The 14,327-nt window shown below is 35.9% G+C and overlaps 1 protein-coding gene across 1 annotated transcript in view; it reads left to right on the top strand.

Moving 5' to 3' along the window:
- The window catches only part of FAT1 (FAT atypical cadherin 1), a 110,626-nt gene that overhangs the window by 49,141 nt on the left and 47,158 nt on the right, over positions 1-14,327 (top strand). Inside the window, exons 4-5 of the mRNA XM_051617770.1 lie at positions 10,425-10,486; positions 13,732-14,061. Coding sequence (XP_051473730.1) covers positions 10,425-10,486; positions 13,732-14,061 — 392 coding nt within the window. The remainder of the gene's footprint in view (positions 1-10,424; positions 10,487-13,731; positions 14,062-14,327) is intronic.

Here is a 14,327-nt window from a genome sequence, read left to right as displayed (position 1 = left end):
GCAGACAATGTCAGGCTCAATTATTGTTCATTTATGTCACACAACTTGAAGTGCATGTAGCAGCCTCCATGTGCCCAACTGTTTACCTGTCACATGCAGAGAAAATAAGATATGTGGTTACACTGTCTCTAGAATTTTCTTTATCTTCACTGAAAATTTGACCAGAATTAACCCTAATGTTTGTTGAACTCCTGCAACCAAAGCTACATAAGTAGACAAAAATTTGTATAGCCATACATTTGAAAGCAAGTTTAATTCTGCAGAAAGCTACGTTTATTTTCCTTTTAAAATGTTGTTTAAACACCTTAAGTGTTACTAGACTAGTGGTTTTCAACCTAGGTTTTGTGGGGTTTTTGGAACTGGAAAAACAAATTCTAATGTAAATTTCTAATAACATCTTCACATCTACTCAGATCTGCTTTAGAAAAAGAGAAATTATGTGGTCTGGCAAAATAAACAAAAAGCACAGCAGTCCTTCCTCCTCCTATTTCTGTCACTGGGACTACATAAAACCTTAAGATCATACTCTGTATGATCTGTGTTTTAAAGCAGAAGTTTAAAATAAAGTCAGATTTTCTTTCAGTTTCCCCATATTTAGATGCAGAAATGGTGGTGGAGACAGACTCCCTCTATATCGTGTTTTCTGTTTGAGTTGGAATAAGTAACGTGAGACATTATCCTTCTAGCCAGGGAAGAGATGGTGATCAGATACCGTTAGGAACTACTTGCATAACACCACCTTCACACACCTTTCAAAGGTATTAGCCTGTTCTTAATAAACTCTCTGAATAGTGTACCTTGATGGAGTTGGTGTTTATAACAATGTTATAACATTAGTATTGATTAATTTCTTATTAAGAGAGGATTACACAGTGAGAAGTAGTGCCCTGTTTCACATCTAGTTTGGCTTGATGAAAATAATCAATCACAGCAAAAATACAGTTCTGCATGAAGTAATACTTCTTTCCTATCTGGAAAATTCAGTGGAGTTGCAGCCAAAGGCTAACGAGAAGTCAGCTATAGAACTCTTCTTCAGCTTTTCAGAGAGCTAAAACAAGACCTTTGGCACCAGTGTATGTGATCATCTCTGTCATGAGTGTTGCATGAAGGTCTTTGCATATGCTTCAGTTACAAAACCTGTTCCTTTAAATGAGGAGGTAAAAGACTGCAGTGCATGTCAGACTTGTTCTAGTAGTATTGTGTCTTAGGAATATAGGTAATAACATGCAACTAAAATTAAAGGGTAGCAGTAGAATTGTATAAATCTCCTAATTCTCATTTAGAAATTATTTTAGGGTTTAGATATGTAGGCAGTTAGGGGGCCTCAGAGGGAATATGCTAATTCATAGTGTAATTTGACAACCTTCTGTGCACTTTTGTAAATATATATTTTGTCTATAAACCATTCTTAACATCAAAGGGGAGAAGATAAAAGTGGCAATGGTATCAAACAGAGATGCTATACTGTGTTAAAGTATTAGATCATAGAGTGTTTTCTCTAGCATGTTACTATTTGTTCCTACCTCAGTTCCTTCAAGATAAGAACTTTCACACTCCGCGTCAGTGCTGTGATAAATATCGAAAAAGCCTCTGCCAAATCACATTTGTAATTCATCTTTTTTGAGTCTTTCAAAAACTTTTTGTATTTCTACAGTAGAAATGCAGTTTTGTTTGTTGACTTTTTCAGGAGACACATTCTTAAACTTGTCTACATTTTCAAATTTAGAAGATTGTATTTTCAAATTGGATGGCCAGTTCTGAGATTGACAAAACAAGACTAACCATCTCTTGCAACTGATGCACTTTCTTAAGGAAATCCTCATGAAATAACTAAACCATATAGACACAAACACACACAAAAAATTCATTTATGAACATCTGGAAGGTGAATTTCCCCCTTTCATAAGCTGTATCTTAAAAATTTGAAGGGACTGGATTTTGTTCATAGAATCAGTTGGCTATTTTCATATCTATCTCTGCAAATCACTTAATAATCCCCCACAATATATTTTCCTGTTTGTAGAATTTTATTAAATGCCAAATGAGTCCAGTAATTTATTGTGTTACTTACAATCATTCTCAAGCAGTGCTACCATTAGTTATATGCTGTAATGCAACCAAAACACTCCTTTGTGACTCAAAAACAGTTGTAAAAATAGTTGAATTGCATAAGAGCAATTTTGACATCAAGGCAATAGCCAACCTGGAAACCTGCTCTGATATTTCTCTTTAAAATTGTGTTTTCTTAAGTTGCTGTAATAATTTCTTGAATCTCTTTCTGAAAATTGAGGTTGTTTATAGTGAGGTGCAGTTGCCATGCATGCAGACCCTCACCTTATGGTCATTGCTATTTAACTACAAATCTGCTTGTTGATGAATGCTTTCAGTTAACTTAATGCAAAAAGTTCAAAATTAAAATCTTTTTAGCTACCTTGGTTTCAGAGACCATACTTACCGACTCTAAATTGCTTTACCAGCAGAATAAATTCCAAAGACTCTGTATGTTCTTTCTTTGTGAATTTGTCTATCTTTTCTAATCCACATGTTGCGGTATTTTTATGGGAGGGTAATCGTGAAGTTGTAAAACTTCTGTGGCAGAGGAACTGGCCTCAAGACTAACCTCAGCCCTTTAATAATTGGTCTTAAATACTTCTCTCAACTGATTGTGATTTTTTAAAAAACATAACAACAACTAAGTGCTGGCTACAGTAATCTGAAAATGCATTTTCTTGGTTGGATGGAATAAAAAAGATGTGGAAAGAAGTGTGGGGTTTCTTTCTTTAAGCAGTGTAAGTGCAGTAAGATTCAGATTTGAAAAGGTCTTTCAAGATGATACGAGATTTCATGGCAATAATTCTGTACTTAGTTATTGAAGATGGTATGTCTCAATATGAGATAATTGAGTAGTGAAGATCAAGTCACTTAAACAGTTAATTACTGAAGCACTGTGGCTTTAATATACCAGATGGTGCTGAAGACAAGAGTATTTTTGCAAGGTAAGCAGAGAGATAACAAATTTCAAGTGTTCTGTTGATAGTAAGATCAAAGTTTACAGGAAATGTATTATCAGGTACTAGTTTCCTTTCAATAGTCATGCTTGGATTTTGTTGTTTTATTTTCAATATTATGTTAGGTGTTGGTTTATTATGTATTAAGTACCCTTTTTTGTAATTTCATCTTATGCTGCTTATGACTTAAAGTTCTTTTATTGGCTTATATATGAGAGAAACAAACTATCAACAAAATATGGTTGACCATGAAACTGGACACATGCATGCTTTCAGTTGCTCAGAATGTGGGATCATAGACTTAGGTTTATATTTCCGGTATACCTATTTCGGGGTGTGTGATTACTTAAGCATTTCTTTTTATCATTCCCCAAATAGTTTTATTAGTAGGCGAATTGCTGCAGAAGCGGTTATACCACTTGCGAATCCAGACTGAAAATAATATACTCTGAGAATAATTAGAGTATACAGAACTATATGGTTTACTTTGTAGGATACATTTAAGCAGTTTTCTGTAATTATATGATCACTAAACAGACTTTTATACTTAATTTGATACCTAGTTGACATTTAAGCTCTGCAGTGTTTATTGGTTTGGATTACTTAGTTGTTTATGTAATGATTTTTCTCCTCCATATACCATACGTTAATAATTTTTGGTGGGTTGGCTTATATTTGCTCTCTGTTTGTAATCACTAAAATGATTAATGAGTACCCTCATCAGCAAATTCCAGGTCTTTGAGTGCTGTTAAAATAGTTCAAGGAAGTGAGTCTTAACTTCAGATGTGCACCTTGCACTTAAACTTCATAGGAGTAGGACTGAGTAGTTAAATTGTTTGGTTACTCATTAACATAGTGATTGATGGTATGAAATATCAGCCATTGGATTAAGTAACTTACTTAACTGTACCCTATATGCAAAGCTTACAGTCTGTCTTGGCGACAAGTAACACTCATAAACACTGATAGTGTTGTACTTCAATAAATGTCTAATGTGCTGACACAAGCACGCCCATATGGACAAGGTTAGTTATTTGATGCAATCCTACCCCTGACTGGGGTAGGACTGAGATCTCAATTATTACTTTACTTTTCATGGAGTACCATTTATTCAGCTGGAATAACGTGGCAAAAAATGTTTTGGGGTTTTTTTGTAGGTGCAAGCCAGAGCATATACATCAGCATCTGGAACAACAATAAGGAAGTGCCTAAATAAAAATAAAAAGTGATCTGAAGAGCAAATAGTGTGTAGTTCTACAAAGCATTTTAGAACTTTCAGTATGCAGTTTACCTAGGTGCCTGTACGTTGTGGAAACATCCTGCTGGCTTTTGCCTGTAGTGCTGCAGATGGGAATTGAAGAGGGAAAGGCACAGAAGCTGTGAAAAGACTACAATAGCTGAGTGCAATCATGCTATACTTAACAGAAAGGGTACACTGATTTCAGCACAGTGTACTATAGTAGGTTTCTCAGTTTTTCTAAAATGATCTATTCACAGAGGCATGTCACTCATTTTTATCAAACACCCTGATCAGGAAGTTCATACATGAAGTGGAAAACTACTCCTTTAGCCCCCTAAGTGATTTTAAAGCTTTCTAGACAACTCTGCTAACCCACCAGGCTGTAAGCTGTGCTAGGCAAAAGTGATCTTTGTTGTACCTAAACAACTGTATTGGAAAAAAGGCCAAGATTCAGGAGACCAGAGAGAATAAGCAAGCAACAAAATGACTGTAGCTAAATGGATAGAGTACTTAGTTAAGAGAGTGGTAAGAGGAACCTGGCCTTTCTGTTTCTCTTGAAAATTGGTATCATTTTTATAGTCTTTATTAAAATAACAAATTATTGCTTTAAATACTTTACTTGAGCAGCAGAGGCTTTTGCAACCATTTAATGCATTTGTAAATGATACTGCTATTTCTTTTGGAACTATATGTTTAAAATTACATTTTCAGCACTTGAAAATTACTGTTGACAATTCTGTTGCTGGTATTATTGAGAGATATTAAGGTGTTTAGGACAAGGAAGAATTTAGGAGAGAAAAGCAAGTCAAATTCCTAAGGAATTGTCATTAGGTCTGTGTAAACCAAAGGTGTTCAGTTTCTTTATGGTATGTTTTCTCCAATATGACAGTTGGTAAGGATTTTGGTTTTGTTTTTATTTCAGCAGCCCACCTTCATGGTGATATATAACAATAGCACACTGTCTAGTTTATAATCATCTCTGGTAGGACATGCAGTTTATATTTTGTCAGCTGGAAAGCCAATATCTGTTCCTAAATTCTTCTACTATTACTTTTCCTTGACCTATTGTTAACTTGCTGACTTTGGTTGTGAAGCCTTTTATTGGCTTACATAGAGGACAGGGTCTTACACAATCTTTGCAATGTGTATTGGAATGTATTTGGAAAGGAAATATGGGCCTCTTCTCATGGTCACAGATTGTAGTGCAAGTTAGGTGTAAATTACAGCTAACTTGAAATCAGCTGAAAGAAGGAAAAAAAAATAGTTGTCTTTCTGTGGCAGTGATGAAACAATCATGGATTATTGTGTTCATCAGTCATTTTGTCCATTCTTTCAGAAAGTGTTGCGGTGTGTTTAAGTCAATGTCTAAGAGGTCTTCCTGGCAGTGAGACTTGATGCTCACTGTATTCTCAGAGAAGCCTTAAGATACGACTTGATCACACTAAATACTTTCATGAGGAGGAAACTGTTTATTCCAGTGGAATTCTGAGTATATCAGGAAAAATGATACATTCTTCTGTAAGGATGGTTAGTAGGAAATCTTACCTTGAGGTGCAACAGCATTTGTATTGCTCAGAGACATAATTGGTCTTACAGAATGCATTCTGTGATTGGCCCAGTTTATAAGGGTTGAGATATGCTGTAGTCAAACTAGATTATCATTGCAGACACATGTGACTTCAATATCCATACTTATTTCAACTCTTATACTGATTTACATTTTAGGACCCTTTAAAGAAAATCCCAAGATAATTGTTTTTTAACATTCATTAGTAATGTGCAATTTTTGAAGTTGAAGTGGAGGAACAAGAGATTAAATAATAATACAAGTAAATTGAACTAAAGCTTTAAACTGATTTGAGTTGCAGTATGCTGTCCAAAGAAATAATGTATGCTAACTGGTTATGGTTTATGTTCAAAACAGAAGACAAAATCCCTATCAACAAAATGTGACCTCCCATATCAAATTTAATTCCAGTGTTTTCTATCTGTTGAAGTTGGTGATAAAAAAATGTTGTATCTGCTTTCTGTATTTCCGTATGACCTTCAGTAACAGTGCATTAAAATAGCAGAGAAGCTATTTCTCTTCATACAGTACAATTCAGGTAGTGTTATACTACATGCAAATCAAACCTGTTGGTTCAAAGTCATTGGAGGCAGCTAGTAGACTTGGCACCTGCTTTAGTCTTCTGGATCATGGTGGATTAACCCTGGCTAACAGCCAGACTTGATCATCTTAAGCTGAATGTGCAGTTGGAAAGTCTGTGCATATAAGTGGAAGCACAAATAGCATTTAGGTGTGCCTATAATAGGGAATGCACAACGTATACACAGCAAGACAAAAAAATTCAGCCTTCCTCCTTCCCTTGCAAGGATTCCTTTTCTGATGCTGCCTCTTTCATCACCCATGCTATAATGATAGCTAATAGTGTAACAATATAATAGAATATTTCGTTTGGAAGAGAACTATTATGATCATCTGATCCAACTGCCTGATCACTTCAGGGCTGTCAAAAAATTAAAATGTATTGGGCATTTTTCAGTTGCCTTTTAAACACTGACAGCCTTGGGGCATCTTAATATTAACATTCTTAACACAGTGCCCACCTAATGTTTTGTGTTTGTTGTTTTTTTTTTTTGGAGAGATTTTAATTTCAGCATCGAATGGAAGTTGTTGTTGATGTGCTATTATTCAGATATAGAGATAGTTTCAGTTAATACTTCTCTAGTCTCAGAAGAATCTCTAAATTATTAAGCTGTTATGAAAACGTTTCTGATGAGGTGAGTTTTGAAACATTCCTAAATAGAAAAATTGCACCAATTTGATAGAGATACCATTTGCTCATCATTAGCTTATAAATATTTGTTGTAAATTTGTGTTTTCCCAAGGATGCTTAACTTGACTTGCCATAGTGTGCATTAACTGTCAGGTAGAATAGTAGCCATCAATGTGAATTACTGGAGCTCATTGTTCCTCTTGTGTTTTGCAGGGGTAAGTGGGGTGAGGGCAGGAGTGATGAGAGGGGAAGTGATAAGAGAAGACCTGAGGAAAACAGGAAAGAATGACTGCAAAACATGCTCTGTGGTTCAGTTTTGCTTTGAAAATTAGTGCTTTGTCACAGTGATCTGTTTCTCACCTATGCTCTTATTTTTCTCATTCAGGAGTGAACAGATTCTCCCCACCTCATAATAAGGATTGCACAACTGATTATGTTACAGACTTCTGCTGAGATTAATTTAAATAATCTTTTACTTGTTAGTTATTTGGGGATGTGGTGTATGCAAAGGTGTGGTTATTCCTTTTTTTGTGTAGAGGGAGGGGCGTGATGAGGAGATCTCGAACTGCTATAGGAAAGAGGAGTTCAATCTTAAATGCTGGAGAACTTTCGTTCTCAGCAGAAAGGGTGGAACAGAGGCTCCTGTTGCAGAGAGCTGACTTATATTAGGTCTAAAGATTCTCCCCACCATCTTAAAGGGCAGTCACAAAAGTAGCACTGCATAGGGACACTCATGACCTTAATTTGGAAAACTTGTCAACAAGTGATGAAATCTGTCATTGTAGCATTAAGCATTTTATAATATACAAAACTTGGAAAAAGTGGAAACACTTGGTCATTGCCATAATAAAACTTTTTACAGTCTTAAGCTGTAGTGAAACACTTCACTGCAGCTAAATTTTCACTTAGGAAAGTGGCTAGCAGTAAAGAGTTAAATAAAAAGAATGTCATGCATGTGTATGTGATTCTAAATCCAGAAGTGTTACATTTCCTTTGTTGGCATTAGTTTCTGCTGAATGTACAGGATATATATGGTGAAGACTAAACCCTTCTGTTACTGGTCTGAAGTGTTTTAACAGAAGTGTTGCATGCTCATTTGAAAAGGCTGAAAGATTTAACAGATCAAAGCATACATATTTTGTGCTTACTGGAGATTTTTCTGTTTAACCCATTTGAGTTCTATTGACCAGTCTCATTAACAGAAATTATATCTGGAATTAGACTTACTGCAGTTTATTAAAGAATGTAGAATTGTGGTACATGGTAGAATACCATCTGGAGTGCTTGCAGTGAAGACATTTGGTTTGTTGAGGTTATTTTGGGATTTTTTTGTTGTTTTATTTTCCCCAAAATATTAGTTGGCATTTATTAGTGGTAGCTCCAGTCTTAATGGCTCTTGATGGGGAAAAAGTGGATAAAAAGTGCCATTTTTCTGCTCTTACATATTAACAATTCCGTGCTTGATGCTGCTGTGAGAGCTGGAATCTAATATTGTCAAAGGGTGTGAACTGAATATTGAATATTCATTGAAGTGCAAGCATAATGAGATACTTCTGCTGGAATTACCTTATTCTTCCTGTGCTTTTTGAGATTGTCACTGTTTGACTCAGGGTCGACAACAATGCTCTCTATCTCCTCCCCCTCCCACCCAGGAAGGGAAGGAGAGAGAGAAAAAGAGAGACTTGGCTGGATTGAAAACTAAACTACACAGCTTGAATTAAACACTAATGATATAAGAAAATATATACAATTATATACAAATGTGTTCAGGTATGTGCAAAAGCCCTATTGCCTCCCCCAACCCCAGCAACTCCCACAGCACTCTCCTTAGCCACAAACAGTCCCAAAAAATCCTGGAGCTGCTGCTGGAGAAAGTGGAGAGTGATGAGGGTCAGGAGAGCTCGAGCCTAAGGGTCGACGGTGCTGGATGGATGGAGTCCTCCCTGGACGTCAGCCATGGACGGAAAAAAAGGGAAGAAGAAACAGGAAGGAAGTTTTCTTCTGTGATCTCTGACCTTCCTCTGAGCTTATGTAGATATATGGAATGGAATATCTCTGGCCAATTTTGCTGTCTGTCTAACTCAGCCTCCTACGGGGGGGGTCACAGATCTCCCCATAGTGTCTGAGCCAGCAGAGTGAAGATGTTACCTTGAAGACCCAGCAGTTACAAAAACATTCTTAACAGCCTTAGTTAGAACACACTGTGACTACTTAAAAAAAACCTTTCTGAAAAAAAAAAAAAAAATCAGTGAAAGGAAAATTGGCTTCGTCCTGGCTTAAACCAGGACAGAGATCCTACCTATATTCAATCCAGCTATTCAAAAGCCAACTCCTTTAGTGGCTATACTGAAATATTTACCCTTTTCCCTTGCAACTGTGATGAATCTCAGGAGATTAATGCTTCATGGGAGGGCTTGTGCTGGTTTCTCCAGAGGTACTTGATAGAGGAGAGCTTGTGTTTCTTGAAGTCACCTACAAGTCCCTTTGCCTGAGGGAAACAGATGAGGCATCTGCTCTGCCATTTGTTAATTTCTAAGTAATAGTTCTGTGCTGATCCCCATAAAGCCTGTAAAAAGATGTGGCTTGACGAGCCCCATCCAGGAAATTAGGAAAAAGCTTTGTTTAGAATATATGGCAATAAACAGGAGGTAGTATCTCTCCCTGCACCCACTTCCTAAAGTGCGCAATACTAATGCAACATGTTTTCCTTGTTTGGTTGGTTGTTGGCTTTTTCATTCATTCCTACTTTCTTTGTAATTAAGGGCTATTACTTCATAGTACCAAATGATGTATCCTGTCATTAACATATCTTCTGTGTGTTGTAAAAGCATAAAAAGCTAAGTAGGACAAGATAATAGATCTTAGTGTTTAGAATAGTAGGTATATAAAGCATTTGATACAATGGCAAAAAAAAAAAAAAAGTTGGAAAAACAAGGGCAGATCTGACCATAATCGAAACAGCCATTATTTGCATTATCTATTTCTTGGAAGAATAATTGTTTGACCACTTGACAGCTGTAATATAACTTTTGTTAATATTATTTTGTACAGGCTAGCTGTTTTGTTGGTATATGTAGGCTGCAAAACTGTTTGGACAGAGAATTACATACACTGCTCCTGTCAGAAGCACAGCATGCACAGATGTGTTGGGAAACTGAACTTTGCCTGTCTCAAAGGCTACAACAGCTTAGCTTTCAAACTGAAAAGAATATTTTCAAGGCTTTTAAGGACTGGAAACCCCTCACCCCTTCTCTTAATGAAAGCTTAAGTTCTGCAATAATAGAAGAGACCACCTAAGAAGAAATTTAAATTGGTCGTATCAGTAACTACTGTTTTAACCTAACTTTCATTCACATTATTTTTTGAAGGATCTGATTAATTATTCTTTTATATTTACAGGTCTAATTACAACCACCTCTAGAAAACTAGATCGAGAGCAGCAAGGAGAGCATATACTGGAGGTAAATAATGTCTTTATTTCTCTGAAAAAAAGAGACTGTAACTCCATTGCTCTTTTACAGAGAGTTAAGCTTACCATACTTGATTACTATATGAAGAATTTAGAGAAATAGATTTCAGAAGTAGTTTGCATCTATTCATTATACTGCAATGCACAAAACTATCTATCTTATAATAACAGTATATCGGGAGTTTTTCTTAAGAAAAGAGTTAAGATACATACATGGAAGGCAATTTTCTGTTTTTATATTTTGCAGATAAAGATTTTATTTAAAACAATGCAAAAAAACAGTTGTTAAAAGGAGGAGTGTAATTACTTTTTTTTTTTTCCTTCCTGTATAATTATGGGAATAGCTATTTCACCTGTTTCTTTTGCTGAATATAGATCTTTGGAAAAAAAGCTCAGAATCTTTTTTTAACATTGAGAATAAAAACAGATTGTGAGTAGACCTTTTTTCTCCATAACATATTTATCAGTCACTTAAGTGGATGAGTTGCAAAATATGCGTTATAGATTCAAAGTCCAAGAGCATAAAATTGGTGATGTATTTCTTTTATTTAGCTACGTTTAATTGATCACCTGGAATTTATGTCTTACCTATTCTCATTTTGTGTCAAGCAGCAAGAAAGAAAAACATATGGTCAGCTGTGAGTCTTGAGTTCCACAAGTTGCCATGCAGTGGGAACACTACTTGACATGTAATGAAGACTTAATATTCACAGTGATAGTTAGATAGGAAGATTTATCTGGAACCCTTTTGGTGCCTCTTGTTTTGGGTGATACATAAAGAAATTCAGTGTGAGTGGGCAAAGCTAACATTTAAGCTAGATAAGCAAGTCTGGACTACTGAAAACTTGTGAAATCTGAAAAAAAGTTTTCTTATAGGAATGCAAGGACTACATAGACTTGGAGGTGAATATATTCCTTGATAGCACAAACTATGCTTTTGTGGAATGCTAGTGTAAACACAGTTTTCTTGGCCCTTTTCTATTCTTTTGGTGTATTGAAAGCTGGATTAATTCCTCTGTTGGACCAAATTTTAATCATTTTCTTTTCTGTATCAACTTTGGAAAGAAATCTTTGCATGTAAATAGTAATAGGATAGAATTTCCTGAGCAGTGTGTTTCTAGTTTTAGTAATAGCAAAGTTAATTAATTGGCAAATCTGGTTTAGTACTACAATGTTACTCTTCTACAGGAGTATCCTTATCCTTAAATCTGATTGAGCTAAATTCCCAAAGCTGTTCCTATCACATCTTATTTCTTGACCACTGCTGTATATATTGATTGTAAAATGCCCATATCATGACTTCTACTCGTATGCATATTGTGCTGGCTTTTGTGTATTAGATTTATACAGTAAATAAAATGAGTTGTGGTTCTTACTCTGACCCTGAAGCTATCTGGCATAGTATGGCTTTGATTGCTCTTATCCCCTCATACAGGGTGGCATGTCCCAAGTTGCATGTAAAGAATGGTGCCTGAATCCTGTGAATTCTCAGGCTGCAGCTACGTAATGTGTGGGAGTGTACTACTTGATCTGGGCCGGAACTTATGCCAGAGATCACACTAAAAGTGTAATGTCTTGGGTGGTTGTCTGCTAGCAGTCATGCCTGTTATTTTCATGTAAGTTATTACAAAATAACAGGTACAAAAGTCAGAAAAATTTTTAAGGTTACAGTATCGCACAGTGGCACGTAAATCCTCCTGGTTTCAGCATTCCCTATAAAGATAGCAGATTAAGATGTTTGCTTTTAGGTTGGAATATTGGATATTTCCTGCTGGTATTGTTTATAATTCTTCCTTCATTTTGAATCCCATCTGGTTACTAAAGTTTTATTTAAAACTCTGTGAAGTATCCAAAGGAAGAACTCTTAACTGCAGAGTGATAATGACAGACAATATGGCCCAAAGTAGCAGTTTTCCCATTTGTTATCTTTATGTTGACATATTTGAAATAGGTTGGAAAGAAACACAGAAATGCACAGAATGGTGGGGAATATTATGAGCCAAGTGCTGAGCATCTGGCTAATTAATTGAGCATTGAAATGTTGACCAGATGGGTTGGTGGGCTCATTCCTTGTTTGCAATTAAATTTGATCCTTGATTGCACTTCTGCTTACATAATAGTAATATGCCCCATTCTTTTATTCCCAACTTAGAGCTATTTTCTGTCTGCCAATTGGCACTATTTAAATGCAATTATTTTAGGTTAGCTTCATGTTTTTCTCTTGTAACTTACTATTCTGTTAACTCACTGATGCCTTCAAAACTGATGTTGCATTCAACTCAAACTAGTCCTAAAATTTGACACTGTTTCTACTTGGCTCAGGGGAATGCTAATTTTATGTTAACAGACGAGTTTTCCCTTACCCCTGGAATTTCCTCTTTTGGTATGTGTTTTGGGTTTTGTTTCTTGGTTGGTTTGGGTTTTTTTGCAAACTGGAAGATAGGCGATGGTGTTCCATTACAAGTACTAAAGGGAAAAAATATTTGTATATGTGGAAATCCTACCAGCTTTTAGTAGCTTTCTAGTAGAAATTTTGACTACTGCTTGGAAGAGCAGACTTCATTTAATTTCCCATTCCCGTTAGTCCATTGAAAGAAGTTGTTGTGTGTCTTCCTTAAAAGGCAATTTTTAAAGCTTCTTTCAAACATGGGAATTTTTAGTGCATAGGCCTGTCAAATTCTGAAAATTACATTTTTATGAGTAGCATCTTTTAAGGTGTAAAATCAAATTAGTAAATTGGAAAGTTGCAAGGAAACACTAGGCTGGATGAATATTAAGATGCTATTACAATGAAGCTATTATAGGAATCATATAATATGCTGAGTTGGAAGGGTCTCATCAGGATCATCAAGTCCAACTTCTGTCCCTGTGTAGGGCACCCCAAGAATCACACCCATGTGCCTGAGAGCAGGCACATATTAGAGATGCTATATTTGTGTGCTGTTCCTCTATTCAAGTTATATTTCAGTTACAATGTTACCAAAAAAAGTGGAATAGCTTTAATATGTATCTGCCAATTCCTACATGCCATACATCAAGTGTTAAAATTGTAGCTGAATATACCTTTGTAGTTCTTTTTCTAAATATTCACCAAATAGCATTACCCAATGATCTTTAGGCAACTGAAGTTACAGAATTGCTTTGTAGTTGTAGTAGGTGGCTGTAGTTAAATGCAGTTTTAAAAGAGCATTGTTGAAGGTGGTGTTTGAATGAACATACTCTTTTTGACAAAACCAGGTAACCGTAACAGACAACGGTATTCCTGCAAAATCAACTATTGCACGGGTGATTGTGAAGGTTTTGGATGAGAATGACAATAAGCCTCAGTTCTTGCAAAAGTTCTACAAAATCCGTCTACCGGAGCGTGGTAAGCCAGAACGAGAGAGAATGGCTAGGAGAGAGCCCATCTATCGAGTTATTGCTGCAGATAAAGATGAAGGCCCCAATGCAGAGATCTCTTACAGTATTGAAGATGGTGACGAACATGGAAAATTCTTTATTGAACCAAAGACTGGAGTGGTTTCATCTAAGAAATTTTCTGCAGCGCGAGACTATGATATCCTTTCAGTGAGTCAAAATCTTGTATATCATGAATACATTAAGTGTTCTTTTGTCTATATTCTCATTGCTTCTTATTCAGTAGCTCACAGATGAGTGACTGTAGTATCTGAAGGAAGAAAGCTACAAGTGCTGTTTTGTGGGTTTGTTTGTTTTGGGTTTGTTTTTAGAGGGTAATTTTATATGCTTGTATTGAGAAAAGTGAACCAAGAAGCTGCTGTTCTTTTCCAGAACTTGACAGATAATTAATATGGTGAGGGAATGTACACAATCAG

The sequence above is a fragment of the Apus apus genome, chromosome 4, assembly GCF_020740795.1.
Source record: "Apus apus isolate bApuApu2 chromosome 4, bApuApu2.pri.cur, whole genome shotgun sequence".
In the NCBI taxonomy this organism is placed as follows: Eukaryota; Metazoa; Chordata; class Aves; order Apodiformes; family Apodidae; genus Apus; species Apus apus.
Note: the sequence above shows the minus strand (reverse complement) of the source record. Positions and strands in the feature narration are given on the sequence as shown.